A 15,396-nucleotide genomic window follows, 5' to 3' on the forward strand; every position below is an offset into this window, starting at 1 on the left:
TTAGGTTTTATATATATTTAGCCTTATTAACCAACTTGTAATCATTATTAGAAAGAAATTGATAAGTCATGGGAGTTTCAAATGAATGTGGTGAAAGAAAAAAATGAATGGGAGTTTCAAATGAATGTGGTGAAAGAAAAAATGCTAGCTTTATAAGTATATAATGATATCATTTCGCCCCATTTGAATTAAATCTACTCTAATAAATGAAGGTTTTTTTTGCCACATGTCACACTGTTATTCAATTTGCCAAATGTCATTTTGTGGTTATTTTGAATTAATTTCTTTTCCACATGTCATTTTATAGGTTTTTCTATTTTAATAAATTCCATATAATACTTTAATGTAATAATTACAATAAATGTGGTAATAAATGAATATCAATTTCATTAATGACTTACATTCTTATTTTAAAATTTCCAAATTAAAGTTCATTAGTTTATTTTGTTTATTTATTTAAATTTAAAAGATAAAAAAACAATTTTAATAATTTATTATTTTTTTTATTTTCTTATAAACCCAAAGTTCTTAAATATTTAGACTTTTATATTTAATTTTTTTAAATAACTCATGTAATACATGAGTCTTACACCTAGTTAACTATGATAAAAAGAATACTTTTAGACAATACAATAAGTGGAAAAACAACTTAAAGTCCATAATACAAATTGTTCTAAAGATATAATCATTAATAATTATATTAGGTAATTTGATTAAATTTTGACAAAGATGATATAGTTTATGTTTGTATAAGAATATATATAACGATCCATACCAATGATATTCCAATTACTTAATTCGAATCAGCCTTCTTTACATATTATTATCACCGTACAAAATCGCTATCACAAATTGGGTTAATTTTGTTAGTGATTTGTTATCATCAATGTTATTTAAGTGTAATGAGATTACTTTGATGACCAAAAGTGATCTTGATAAATATTAAACAAGTAAGGAATGTGTAGAGTACATACTTGTTTAAGTTTGATCAAGTTTCAAAATACACTGTCATTTAGGGGCGAAGCCCCTAAACGAACGGGGTTTGGGGGCAACGCCCCTGGGAGCGGGGTCCAAGGGGCAGAGCCCCTGGCTAGGATTTCTGGTACATACCCAAATATCATCAAACACTCTCTGTTATTGTCTCTCTGAGTCTTATCCAATTGAGGATTTGGGAGTACCACACAAATACTTCGATTTGAAAGTGATAATCACGATTCTCAGAATTTCTAAGCCTTTTTATACCCAAATTTCTAACAAATTCAAAACAGAGAAAATAGAAAACGTAGAGTACATTCCCATAATATTATATAAGTTATAAGTTGTAACTCAATTGTGATACACAAGAAAGTGTATAATTTGAAGTTGTCAAGATACCGGTTTCAAAATGAACATCTTGCAAGCATGAGAAGCTACAGTAACGCTCAGGTTCCCCACAGGTGTTTGCCTCAATGCCTTGTGCTGCATTTGGAAAACCAGTTTAAAAAAAAGCATAAGTCAAACGAAATAAACAGTACCAATATGATAAACTATAGCAAAACATTATCAATATCAGTAACAGTAGAAAAGTGATCTGAGATTTACAAGCCAAAGATCTCTTGCAATGACGGTGGTGTTTGGAGGGAGTCCTATATCATCCCAATGGGCTGTCATCAGAGAGGTTGCTGGACCACGGTTCACCATCAGCACCACCACTCTGTATTTGGAAAGGGGTCCCGCCCACACCTGCGAATTAATTAAAATGGCACAAAAATCTCAAGATCTTGGTGCATAAAAACGAGCACATGGTTAATTTAAACTATTAATTAAAAGATGGATTCAGTTCAGTAAAGTAAGTACCTCAAGATCACCTTCCATTCTCACCTTTTTGGCCTGAACACCAAGTCTATCTGTATGTGGAGATAATTATAATAAGCATTTCAACATTTTTAGTTTGACGTTTAAATCTCTAATAACTTAATGGTTGGATTTTCAAGTTGTGATAAGTTTGACCTTTAAAAGTCAAATTTAGTTACCTTGGTTGACACCAATGACCTCCATGTTTCCTAAGATATCAAGGGTTTCTTTTGTCACATTTCTAACATCACAACCAATAAGAAGGGGAGCCTGCAATGCAATGATTCGGGGCCTTAAATTTTCCAAATGGACAATCAATGTATCCTTTTATTTTTTTTAAACATTAACAAGATTGGTCAAAATGGCAACGTACTTTGGAGATGGCCCATATGCTAAAATGGACAATGTATTCGTCTTTTGTCATCCCTCCATTTCCAACTTCAAGCATGTCTGGATCTGTGACTCCAAAAGTATGAATCTTTTTATGTCAAAACAAATTACTAAAATAAATTAACAAAAGAATAAAAACATACCATTCCAGCCACCAGGTCTTGCATAATCTGCATAGTACTCATTCATATCTGCTATATACATCATGCTGTATACAATTTCAAACAACAATTAACTTAACTGAAATAAAACAAGTTGTGATTAAACATAAATGTGATGACATATATATACTAGAATTACCTAAGCCAAGTATCCGTAATGTCATTAGTGGTTCTCCAACTATTTCCTATCTTAGAACCCCACAAAGCAGGATGCATATCTCCCCTACGTACCAATTGAAATTGAAGGAATTTAGACTGACAATTTGATTTCATATATTATATATAGAAAGTAATATTGAGTGTAACTGGTTGAAAAAAAAAACAAATTAAGTCACCATTCACATAGTGAGAAGAAGATAGGACGGCCCGCGTTCATGAGAGCTCTAGTCATTATCGGGTATCTGCATTTATTAAGAAAGAATATGATCATGTTATTACCAAAACATAAAGCTAGAAAACAATGTTTGTGTACTAATTAAATTCATGGGGGGGTACTAACCTAATAGTTGGCTTTATCCCTTCATTGTTACAGTTATCATACTTCAAGTAATCGATACCCTACAAAACAAGGCATATATAATAAATTGTCATACTTCAACAACTCAAATTCTCATATACAAAAGGAAGGTTATATAAGAAACCATTTGCAATCATACCCAAGAAGCGAACATTTTGGCATCCTGTTCCTCATAACCAAGTGAACCAGGCATGGTCTTGCTACAAGTCATGGAACTGGAAAAAAAAAGCGATTATGGTATATGTTGCTTAATTAAGAAGAAGCTTGTAAAGAAATCATATATAGTTTGATCATCTTACCCTGAATCGCTATATATACCAAGCTTAAGACCTTTGTTATGGACATAGTCTGCAAGGGCTTTGATGCCAGATGGGAACGTTGATTTCCTAGCCACAAAGTTACCCTAAAATTGATTACATGTACGTTTAGATTTCATACCTTTTAGATCAAAACTCGTTCAAAAATCAGAAACACTGTGCAAACCTGTTGATCACGAGTATATTCAGCCCAGCAATCATCTACAGTGATGAAGAATTGAATTTTCAGGTTTGTTAGTTGCGTATTTCTAAAACAGGAGTAAATTAAGCAAGGATCTGTAATGGTGAATACTGAATAGTAATGTAGTCACATATATATACGTACCTATATTTACATAGGTGTATCCAAGTTTCGCGAGACCAGTAGAAACAATAGCATCAGCTGTAGTAGAACAAATTAGTTAATGGTTAAAAGAAAAAATACATTTGGAATGATCTGTTTTGTAATTATATGCCAAATTAGCAAGGCGGGCGCACCGGTTTCTCTAATCATGGATTCACTGATGTTGCAGCCGAAGTGATTCCAACTATTCCACCTGAACAAATTAAATCAAATACATGAAGTAGTATTTAGTTAGATCTGATTAGATTAACGGCTAGCTATATATGAATTAAGAAGATGGAGATAAGACGAACCCCATGGGTGGAGTATCTGCAAGGCCATTGGCAAGAAGATTACGTCTCTCCGCCTCCGGAGAAATATTCTTGTAAATGCGCCCTTGTCCTTGTCCTTCTCCGGCAGACGCCTCCACTAGTAGTATCAGCATCAATAGTAATGCCGATGATAGAATCAGAACTGTTCTTCTGTTTCCTCCTCCCACCATGGTCATTGGTATCGATCCTTTGTGTTCTCAGAATCTCAATCAGCACACTAGCTACACGGCTGCTACGTACGTACAAATTAAGTAGAGAGGGAGAGGGAGAGGGAGAGGGAGAGAGAGAGAAATCTTATTCTTATTCTTATAGTGTAATCCAAAATAGCGATAAGGACTGCCACAAAGAAATGACCAATGGCATGATGCAGCAAGGACCAGTCTAGAAAGTAGAAACACGTGAATTAATTCTAGATTTACGTACGTATAAAAGTAACATATTTTCTTTTCAAACCGTCAAACGCTCATACACCCTTCCAGTCACGCCTTTAACTTTAACCAACTCGATCCAACCTTTATCCAATAATATTTTACTTCCAACTTGATATCTATCAACATTTTTAAGTATTTAAATTTGGTTTTAGAGTTATCAGAATTTGTCCATGCTCATCGACAACATTTCTTTTATGTTTTTTCTAGAATATATATTTATTTAGATACCTTTATAAATGCTTTCGTTTTGTATATCTTCTCAAAATTAAGCACCATAATAAAAGGAATCAACTTTTGAAAAAAAATAAAATAAAATTTACAAACATTATGTTAGTGCATCTCATATCGATGCCACATGATCAAATAAATATCTATATATGTTGAAGTCTTCATTCTCTCAATAAGAATTCTTTTAAAGAGTTAATATAAGACTACATATATCTTACACCTTGAAAATAATAGTTATAAATTTGTTGAAAGACAGGCCTCAGCATATACTTTGTTTTTATTAAAAGATGATATTTATAAAAAGAGGTTGTAGAAAAGTGTTTAAAAGTTGTAGAAAATTTATACAATAGTTTTTTTAAAGCTTGAAGAAAAGTAAAAAGAGTTGTCTGAAAAAAAAATATATGTAATAAAGTTTAAAATTTGGATCAAATTCATAACAAAATTTAAAAGGTGGGCCAAAACAAAAAATGAAGGCTGAAATGTTGAACCTATTTCAGGTGGAAATCATAAAAATAATTATTCATTACTCTTTGATATAATAAAATGCATTTGTTTGTCATTTGAAGACAATATAGATAGCTCTTTTTCTAAAAATAGTTTTATATCTCAATCTTTTATATTATAATACTACTAATATAATAATTTGGTACAACAAATTCAACTCCTTCAAAATCATAAAAATATTATCCAATTGAAGTTAAACATCAATGAATGATGATATTTGATTTTAACATCTTGTTCAGTATAAACATACTAAAGATAAATAACTTCATTTTAGTCTAAAAATGATTTAATTGATCGTCCATAGCAAAATCATTCAACCGTATAAATATGTAATTTTTTTACTATATATGTTATATTTTCAAAATGCATGTATAATATTTAACTTTTTTTTTTGAAAGAGATATATAATTTTAATTACATGTGTGTTAAATGTAATTTTGTTTCATTAATTAAAATTGTTGTTTTAATAACATGGTATTTAATTATACAAGAATATGTTATTTTGGTTAAAATTGTTTAATAATATAATTCATTAAGTCCTTGTAATAAAAAGATACAAGTCAAGTTTGTAAAATACTAGTAAATATAACAATTAGTTTTTTAAAATATATAAAAATTAAAAAAGAAAAAGGAAAAAAAAAAAAAAAAAGAACATATCTAAGATATTCTTTTTAGTGTTAGAATTTGTATTAATGGGTTATAGATGATTTAGTGTTTGTGCTAAATTTTTACAACAATTTTACCAATGTTATGTAAAAAATGGTGTTATGAGTTGGATACCTTTTTATCGCATCTACAATGAATAACTTAATGAGAGAGTTGAATGAGGTGAATGAATAAAATGTCATCTTGACGTTTAATGGATTTAGAGTTTAATAGCCACTGAACATTTGAACCCTTTAATAGGAAAAATGAAACATTTTTAACTCTTAAATAAATATTTAAATATGTTCGATTGAACTCAACAAAGTTTTGACTATCTATTAAACTCTATGAAATAGAAAAAAATTGATAGAATTGTATGGAATATAAAATAATGATATGACAATTTGTTGAAGTCTATGAAGTTCGATATATTATTGATGCCTTTATGTAAGATGAGAGTATATGTGGCTGATCAGAATTTTTATAAAATAAACAAATATAAGAGTTGAATTTCGGATATCCGAATCCGTATACGAAAATTTTGCTATCCGGTTTTAAATACCCGTATCTATAATTATATAAAGCAAAACAACACAATCACCACATTTTCTTAGCATTAAAAATGGTTAAAGGGTCATTTATTTTAGGATAGGAAATCTTGCTTTCAACACAGCATGAACACATGAAATGACATTTTTAAATTAAACATAAACATGATTGAATTTTTCTTTCTTCAGTTCAAACATATGATTGGTTTTCCGAATGCTCTTACATCACCATTCCTCCATCAATGGTAATCACCTGCAAAACATAATTCATAATTCTATGTTTACTTTGAGGTTTCAGGGGCATGGGAACCTACTTAATCTAGTTAGGTTTTGTAAGAAGAGTGGGGTACCTGTCCAGTCATGTAAGCAGCTGCTGGATTAAGAACCAAAAATTCTACAAGCCCAGCAACTTCTTCAGGTTGCCCATACCTTCCTGCATGTATATCAAATTATTAAACAAAACAAAGAAAAAGAAAAAGGCAAGAAATAGAAAATCTCACTCTCACCCAAGGGGATTGTCTCCAACAGCTTTTTCTTGATGTCTTCCCCAAGATTAGCAATTATATCCGTTGAAATAAATCCAGGGGCAACAGCATTCACCTGTAATATTTACTATAAATAAGAAATTGATTTGAGATTTGAGTGGTAAAAAGATCCAGATTAGAAACTGACATTTATGCCCCTGTTGGAGTATTCCTTTGCCACAGTTTTGGTAAACCCGATTACTCCAGCTTTTGCAGCACTGTAGTTGGCTTGCCCAACATTGCCACTCAGACCAACAACAGATGTTATATTGATTATTCTCCCCTGAATTCAAATAATTTTAACATACATACATACATACATACAAATAAAATACTAAATACACTAGATCTACGTGGGAGTGGGACTACCTTTTTCTTCTTCATCATAATCTTGGCAGCAGCCTGAAATCAAATATATAAAGATTTAATTAGTAAAAAAATATTAATATTTGAGAATAATCATTAATCAAGAATCATATATACCTACCTGTGTACATAGGAATACACCAGTGAGATTCAAATCAATAACTTCCTGCCATTGAGATGTCTTCATCCTCATCAACAAACCATCCTTTATAATCCCTGTATGTATCATTGCACTGATTGAGATTGAACTAAAAGGGTTTAGGGTTTAGGGAGAGATTGGAGATAGAATTTTGTAACCTGCATTGTTGACCAATACATCAACAGTCCCCCACGCATCAACTGCCTGTAATAATTATAATGTCAAGAAAATTCTAAATCTTTTTTCTAGACAGAGAATGAATTAAGTGGTGAAGAATGAATTATGGGTCACGGTTTTGATCATAGATGCAACATCTGATTCTTTTGAAACATCTCCTTTAAATGTAAGTGCCTGACCACCTGCTTCCTCGATCTGGATCAGAAAGGAAATAGTCACTTCCATTATATGCGATTGCGTTCACAATTTACAATTTATTAGAAGAGAAATTAAGCTATCGATTCACCTGTTTACAAACTTGTTCTGCTTCGTTAGACGATCTTGCATAATTAACCAAAACCTTACAACCAGCTTTGCCTAAAGCTAGGGCAACCGCTTTCCCGATACCTCTAGACGCTCCGGTGACAATAACAACAGGAGCTTCAGCTTCTATAATGTCTTTTGCTTCTTCTTTGATAGTCACCACCTCAGATTTTGATTTTACACATGCAACTCCAATAACTATTATATATATGTATGAATTGTGCAAGTTAAGATATCAAATCATATTCATATCGTATAAAAGATGGGCAAAACAGTCGTCTAACTTACCCTGTTATGATGATATGAATTGAATGAAGAAATATTGAAATTTGAAAGAGAGGATTCTCATTTCACCGATTGAAAAAACTATACGATACAGGAGAATAACAAACATATATATACATGCCAACTAACATACTACTCTCTAACAAGAAACACAAAATGTAACTAACTTAGCTAACACGGAGGTGTAACAAAAACAGGCCATCAAAAAGACTGGACTGAAAAACAATATTGATTTCATCCATCTCGTCGTACAGATTACAGAATAACAATAATTTGTCAAAATCCGTTAAAACCTCAAATCAATAATAATGTATCCTGTTCCTGTCCCGAATTTCAGATTTTACATTCGCAAGGGGGTGATTGATAATCAAATGAAAATTAGAAGAAAGTCATACCAGATGAAACAAATGACGATCTAGATACGCATTTCAAGTAATTGAAGCTACGCTGGAACTGAACTGAAAATACATTGTTGGCGGGAAAAGAAACTCTGTGATCACGGCTTGTGGTTCCAGACATGTGTGACATTCCACTGAATTTGAAAGAAGCAGATGCAGCCATGGAAATACAGAAACTGAGAGAGAGAGAGAGAGAGAGGGAGAGAGAGAGAGAGATGGATGAAGTTGAATAAATAAAAGCTCTGCCTCTCTGGTTATATATGAGGGGTTTTTGGTGTTGTGGTGAGTGGTGAGTATGACTTCGTTTTTTTTCCTTTTTTCTCTTAAATTCTCCCCCTTCAATTTCTTCTATTTTCTTCTTTGAGGTGCTTCTCTTAAATTGTCTTAAAGAAATAGTTTGCTTTTTTACAATTGTATTATTTAGAAACATTGAATGCAAATGATAAGAATTAGCAACACATTTTTATCATCAAACATATTGATTCATTTGATTGTATTGTATCTTACTAGTTGTGAAACCCGTATATTATACGGGTTAATTAAAACATAATATTAAACAAGAGCAATTAAATGAAAAGTTTATTTGAATTTGAAATATGAAATAAGTGAAAATTATGAAAAAAAAAACATGCAAAAAATAAATTAATTAAAATTATGTGTTTAATTGTTAGACCCGTATACTAAACGATTTATTATTATAAAATGTTAAATACAAATGTTTAAAGTGTAAATTTATTTGAAATTAAAATTTCAAATTTCAAATTTGAAATTAATAGTTATTATAGTATGTTTAATTTATGAAAACTAAATTAATGATATAGTGGAAATGAATAATGAAGTAATTGACAAGTGGAAAATAAATATATTTCAAAATTATGACAAAATGACGCGTGGCCAAATAAATAAGAGAATGACAAGTGGCAATAACATTTTTATTTATTAGGGTAGAAGATTTTTCATTCAAAATAATAATATACTTGATTTTTTTATTACTTATAATAAAAACATATTTACATTATTTACAGTAATATCAATTTGTAATCGTGATAGCGATATGTTTATACTTTTAATACTCAATAGCAATATATTTAAATTAGTTACTTATAATAGATTATTTATCAATAATATAAAAAACGTATATAGTTTCCATATTGGTAACGAAATTCAAAAACACAACCTCGTGACTAACAAAATATAAATATGTTGCTACTATAGGTAAAGCGTAATTATCAATAATGATAACAGTAAAAACATTGCTAATATTTGTAATGTGCTCAATCTCATTAATGAGTTTGTGCTTTCCGTCTCCTATACATACATGGATGCACTTGGAACATGTATCTATACATATAAATGTAATGAATTTACCTAATATTTACACTTATAACAGCAAACATTTTTGTGCATCAATAATATAAGTTAAAAGATAGACGCCAAAAAATAATATACATAGTCCATATGTCATTTACGTTCTCTTGTTGATTTTTTAAGAGAGATTTGAGAGAAAGAAAGAGTTAGGTGCTGTTTGGCAAAATCATAATGATTCAATTTTAAATGATTAGGAGGTTATTCTCTAATTCGCATCCATTTTTGAAAATAAGGGATATGATGATTAGTTTGTCATTTATTTAACAAAACTGTTATGTAAAACTCTTCAATTTTTGTATTTTCCCTGGTTGATTTGATTTAAAACTTTAAACCCACAATGTCAAGGAACATAACATGGCACACAGACTCAAAATGCATCACCTCGAATACAATTAGAAAAATACAAACCTCTTGTGTGTTTTTGTTTAATTGAAATTTTTTGACAACTCTACAAATACTATTATCTTGGGGTTGGGCAACTAATTATTTTGTAGCTATCTCAAGTCAAGGCAAAATATATATGCCTCCATAAGCTTTTGGTGCAGCTCTCACATCACCATTCCTCCATCAATGGTAAGCACCTGCAGCCAACATACAATCAATCACTATTATATTCAATATTTTCTCGCTCAAATAAAAGAAAAGGAAATATTAATTAATTAATGCTACAATTAAGTTGTGTAAGAAGAGGTGGGTTACCTGTCCAGTCATGTAAGCAGCTGCAGGATTAAGAGCCAAAAATTCTACAAGCCCGGCAACTTCTTCGGGTTTCCCATACCTTCCTGCATGTATATCAAATTGTTAATAAAAAAATAAAAAATAAATAAATACAAGTTACTGCTTTAAGGACAAGGCTAGAAAGAAAAAACTCACCCAAGGGGATCGTCTCCAAGATCTTTTTCTCAATGTCTTCCCCAAGCTTAGCAGTCATATCTGATGCAATAAATCCAGGAGCAATAGCATTCACCTGTAACTCACAAAGAAACCTATTTATTTACAATTATACCCCCAGACAGTTTGAGTAATAACAACTACCAAAAAAAAAAAAAAAAACTCACATTTATGTTTCTGCTTGAGTATTCCTTTGCCACAGTTTTAGTAAAACCAATTACTCCAGCTTTTGCAGCACTGTAGTTGGCTTGTCCAACATTGCCAACCAAACCAACAACAGATGCTATATTGATTATTCTTCCCTGAGAATAATACACAATAAAAAAATAAAAGCCAAAAACAAACAAATTTATACAGTTTCTCCGTTTATATATTTAACAGAAACATGCAAGTTCCTCAAAAAGAGCAAGAGACAAGATACTAAAAGTACCTTTTTCTTCTTCATCATAATTTTGGCAGCTGCCTGAAAACAGATAAAGATTAAGTAAAAAACTATACCCAAATATGTCAAACAAATATTTGAGATTTTTCAAGAATCATATATACCTACCTGTGTACATAGGAATACACCAGTGAGATTCAAATCAATAACTTCCTGCCATTGAGATGTCTTCATCCTCATCAACAAACCATCTCTTGTGATTCCTGTATATTAGGTTGAGATTGCATTAAAAACCAAATATGTCATACAGAAAAGAAAAAAAAAAGGGTAGAATTAGGTAACCTGCATTGTTGACCAATACATCCACAGTCCCCCATGCATCAACTGCCTGTAATGATTGTAAAGTCAAAAAACTTCCAACTAATAAATAAATAAAGAATAAAGATATGACAGAAGTTTTGCTCACAGTTTTGATCATGGATGCTACATCTGCTTCTTTTGAGACATCTCCCCCAAATGTAAGTGCTTCACCACCCACCGACTCAATCTGAGAGGAAATAGTCACTTTCATTATATGCAATCAAACTCTTTGTACATCAGTTACAAGAATCATTTGAAAAACCAGAACATGAGCATCATATCAAGAAATATTAGGGATATGTTGAGAATATACCTCCTTACAAACTTCTTCTGCCTCCTTAGAAGACCTTGCATAATTAACCAAAACCTGCAAGATTAAGCCATATGTGCCATGAGAATTGAGGTTTATGGTATTTGATATTCACAGTTTAACAAATTTATCTGACCTTACAACCAGCTTTGCCTAAAGCCAGTGCAACTGCCTTGCCAATACCTCTAGAGGCTCCAGTCACAATAACAACAGGAGCTTCCACCTTTGGTGTTGCGTCAACACTTGCTTGTTCAATGGTAGCCACCTGAGCTTTTACACCTGCAAGTCTCATTACAATCAAGAATTCAGCTTTATATTGTACAAGCTGTTTAGATCATATCATATAAAGATCTCCTTTTATGCCAAACTGAAGGCCTTTTATGATTTAGCCATTCAAACATCTACCAAGGTTTATAGAAGGATTTTCATCAGCAGTTTTTGTAAAGCCCTGATTTAAACTAATTTAATTTAAAGGATTTCTTATTTGAAAAAACCTAAACAGCTCACATGAACAAAGAACTCCATACACAATTTTAACTAAATCCTAAAAGGAACAATAATTTTACGCAAAGAGGAGTACTGAAAGTGAGAAATATGTGCAATTATATAACATAAGCGTCGAATCTAGTTAAAAGCTAAAATATATATAGGAATCATTATCCCCCGAAGCCACACGTCCCATATTCCAGATTCTCCAGTACAAAAGTGTGATATTCAAATGAAAATGAGAAGAACGGCATACCGGATGAAGCGAACGACATCTTAGATCGGCAATGCGAATAGTTGAAGCCCCGCTGGAGCTGAACTGACGAAGCATTCTTGAGGAAAAGAGAAACTCTCCCATGGCCAGACTTGTCTGAGATTCCGGTGGATTTGAAAGCGGCGACAGCCGATCCGGCGAAAGAAGCAGAAGCAGCCATGAGTGATGGGAATACGGAAAGTGAAGAGAGAGAATATCGAAGCGAAGCTATTGTAGGGGTCGCCACAAATGAAATTGAAGGAAGAAGTTTGGCGTCGCTTTATAAGATGTTGGTGATAGAGGGTTTTCGTCTTGGAAGCTCCGACGATGGCGATATGGTCGAAGTTGGAAAACGTTGGAGTGTCAAACAGTGTGACTACAGTTTCTCTCTTAAACCCCCCTTTCTCGAGTCTTGAGTTAACGAACCATGTTGGTGGGTTGGGTTCGGGTCTAACGAGTTCATATTTGGGTTCAAGGTTGAAATTAATTATTAAATTTTTTTTTTTTAATTTTTATTTGGTTATTTGGGTCTTCTTTTTTTTTGTTTGTTTGTTTGTCTCTTTTGTATGAGGTGGAATGATGAATTGTTTGGAGAGTATTTGTTTTTTAGAAGACCGCAAACGTTTTATGTCCTCTTATCCTAAAAGTCATGGATAAGACTCTTCTTAAGTCTACAAAACTATTCAAATCAAAATAAAAACGTGTTTGATTTCTAGGCCTCAAAAAACAAAAATTACGCTCATATTCCTTCCATCGTCTTTCCTTCTTCTTGTTGCTTCATAGGCGACAAACACTTTTCCCGAGTGCTCATTCATGACACACATCTGTTCTCGACGGTCATTACTTCACCGGCCATCATTTATGTCACTGCCTCCATCGATCCCCGAACCTCCATTGTAGCGTCCGAATTGCCAAGTAAAAACTTTTGCTAATTGTTCGATTATTTTAATGGACCAGACGTAAGTATGTTGGGCGTATATAAGGTACGCACGACGTACTCCTATGCATGCATGAAGCAGTGTGTCCCCTACGTATGATGGACGTACCCATGCATACATAAGCTAGTGGTAAACCCTAATTTTTAGGGTTTGCACCATATTTAAGCTCATTAAGCCCTTCAAGTCCTTTACCTACTCAACCTCTATTGCCCTTTTGAGCTAACCTCAAAACCCTAATCCATTTTCCAAAGAGATTGAGCTTGTATGTGTGTTTTGGGTGTATGGTGCTTAGTGAAGAAGAAGAAGACTAGTGGAGAAACATTGGGCAAGAGGAAGCTTGTAGATCCAGAAGTTATTCACCATTTCAATCTTGTTAGAGGTAAAAAGTTTCTACCTTGATGACTTAATGTGTTAGTTCTAGTTTAGGGTTTATTTCTTCATAAAATGGTCCTTAAGGTGTTTCTTGAGAATATGAGCTACTCCAGAAGGTTATAATGATAGATCCTAGGGTTTCTAATGTCCCTTGAGCATAAAAATAGAGTCTTGATGAGTTAAGTTCAACCATGCAAGGGTTGAAGGTGGTTTCATGAAGTTAGTGTAATAAAGTCCAAGATTTGACCTTTTTAAGACATGCAAAAGCATAAAGTTTGCAACTTTATGGGTTAATAGATTTTAAGGAGCCTAGATCTGAAGTTAGACGTTAGGCCATAACTGATTAAGACTTCAAAAAGGGAATTTGACCATTTGGAGCGTACGCGGGGCGTACGCATATGTACGTTGAGCATACACGCTTGGAGTCCTGACGATGCAAAGCTTCCGAGTACGTCGGGTGTACTGATGGTATGCTTAGTGTACGCATTAGAAAGGACTTAGGCTTTACTTCAGTCAATTTTTAGGGGCTTTGGTACTTTGGGCTCTTGTTGGTCCGTGAGCTTTTCTGTGATGGGTCTTTGGACTTAGGCCCATTTTGGACATGGTATATCTTTTGGGCTTTAGGACTAAGTGTATTTGGGCCTTCGTGGGTTAGGCTAAATAAGGCAAGGATTAAGTAGCCTTTTCCCTTAAAGCCAAGATTTAGGGTGTGGACTCTCGGGATGGGTTATTGACCTAATTTCTAATTAGGGTTTTATTACTTGTGATTTAGAGTGAGAGGATTTCACAAGTCGGCAGCTCAAGTGTGATTTGATATTTTCAGTTTGAGGTGAGTTTCCTTCACTGTAGTCGTGAGTCGAAGACACCAATGCCGGCCCACTAGATTATGTTTGTAGTATGATGATTGTCTTCGACAATTACCTGTTGTGCATGTATCTGCTTGATGTCTTTGTAACTCTTATTGTTATGATTATATGTGTAGTGGTAGGGGTGAAATAGACCCGATATTGGTTGAAAGATATTGAATGGGAGTGAAATAGACCCAGTACTGGTTGAAAGATACCGAAAGGGGTGGAATAGACCAAGTACCGGTTGAAAGATACTGAAAGGGGTAAAATGGACCTAGTACCGGTTGAAAGATACCGAAGGGGGTCAAATAAACCCAATATGTTTGACTGTTATATATATATATATATATATATATATATATATATATATATATATATATATATATATGGGGTATTTTAGGAGAACTCACTAAGCTTTGTACTTACGGTTTTTAGTTTATGTTTCAAGTACTTCCAGCTCGAAAAGGAAGGGCTCGGCCTGATCGCACTGCATCCGCCTATGTTTTTTCCGCACCACGTGATTTTAGGATTTGTACTCTGATAATATTTTACTAGGATATACTTTCGACTCTTTGATGTGATTATCGTATGGTTGGAATTAATTTAAAAATGAGAATTTTATCTGAATTTTTGAGATGTTACATCCATCGTCGCCTCCTCCTCCTCATGTAACGTTCTCACATATGTCTCTCTTCTCTCTCCCTCTCAAAAATATGAATTTAGTCTTGTTTCCATTTTATCCTCTAGTGAATTTGTTTAATTTCTTCT

At 32.9% G+C, this 15,396-nt stretch overlaps 3 protein-coding genes across 3 annotated transcripts; all 3 read right to left on the minus strand.

Moving 5' to 3' along the window:
- Positions 1-1,274: 1,274 nt before the first annotated feature.
- Positions 1,275-4,190, minus strand: LOC145092185 (alpha-galactosidase 1-like). The gene is made up of 15 exons (XM_079030104.1): positions 3,855-4,190; positions 3,696-3,754; positions 3,544-3,600; positions 3,385-3,419; positions 3,201-3,304; positions 3,041-3,116; positions 2,884-2,942; positions 2,720-2,785; positions 2,524-2,607; positions 2,367-2,431; positions 2,207-2,289; positions 2,013-2,103; positions 1,837-1,886; positions 1,582-1,722; positions 1,275-1,458 (listed from the first exon to the last, which is right to left on the minus strand). The coding sequence occupies exons 1-15, from the start codon at positions 4,046-4,048 to the stop codon at positions 1,366-1,368; spliced, it is 1,257 nt and encodes a 418-aa protein (XP_078886230.1). The 5' UTR covers positions 4,049-4,190; the 3' UTR covers positions 1,275-1,365.
- Positions 4,191-6,303: 2,113 nt separating this feature from the next.
- On the minus strand, positions 6,304-8,649 carry LOC145092186 (3-oxoacyl-[acyl-carrier-protein] reductase 4-like). Its single transcript, XM_079030105.1, has 10 exons — positions 8,418-8,649; positions 7,721-7,935; positions 7,549-7,629; positions 7,416-7,461; positions 7,240-7,334; positions 7,122-7,154; positions 6,901-7,035; positions 6,735-6,828; positions 6,579-6,661; positions 6,304-6,481 (listed from the first exon to the last, which is right to left on the minus strand). The coding sequence occupies exons 1-10, from the start codon at positions 8,581-8,583 to the stop codon at positions 6,449-6,451; spliced, it is 981 nt and encodes a 326-aa protein (XP_078886231.1). The 5' UTR covers positions 8,584-8,649; the 3' UTR covers positions 6,304-6,448.
- A 1,503-nt stretch (positions 8,650-10,152) lies between these two features.
- On the minus strand, positions 10,153-12,855 carry LOC145092187 (3-oxoacyl-[acyl-carrier-protein] reductase 4-like). The gene is made up of 11 exons (XM_079030106.1): positions 12,474-12,855; positions 11,868-12,010; positions 11,735-11,788; positions 11,528-11,608; positions 11,404-11,449; positions 11,230-11,324; positions 11,110-11,142; positions 10,847-10,981; positions 10,662-10,755; positions 10,488-10,570; positions 10,153-10,369 (listed from the first exon to the last, which is right to left on the minus strand). The coding sequence occupies exons 1-11, from the start codon at positions 12,649-12,651 to the stop codon at positions 10,337-10,339; spliced, it is 975 nt and encodes a 324-aa protein (XP_078886232.1). The 5' UTR covers positions 12,652-12,855; the 3' UTR covers positions 10,153-10,336.
- Between the last annotated feature and the right edge of the window lie 2,541 nt (positions 12,856-15,396).

Source organism: Lactuca serriola, chromosome 3, assembly GCF_051521515.1.
Source record: "Lactuca serriola cultivar US96UC23 chromosome 3, Lser_US96UC23_V15, whole genome shotgun sequence".
In the NCBI taxonomy this organism is placed as follows: Eukaryota; Viridiplantae; Streptophyta; class Magnoliopsida; order Asterales; family Asteraceae; genus Lactuca; species Lactuca serriola.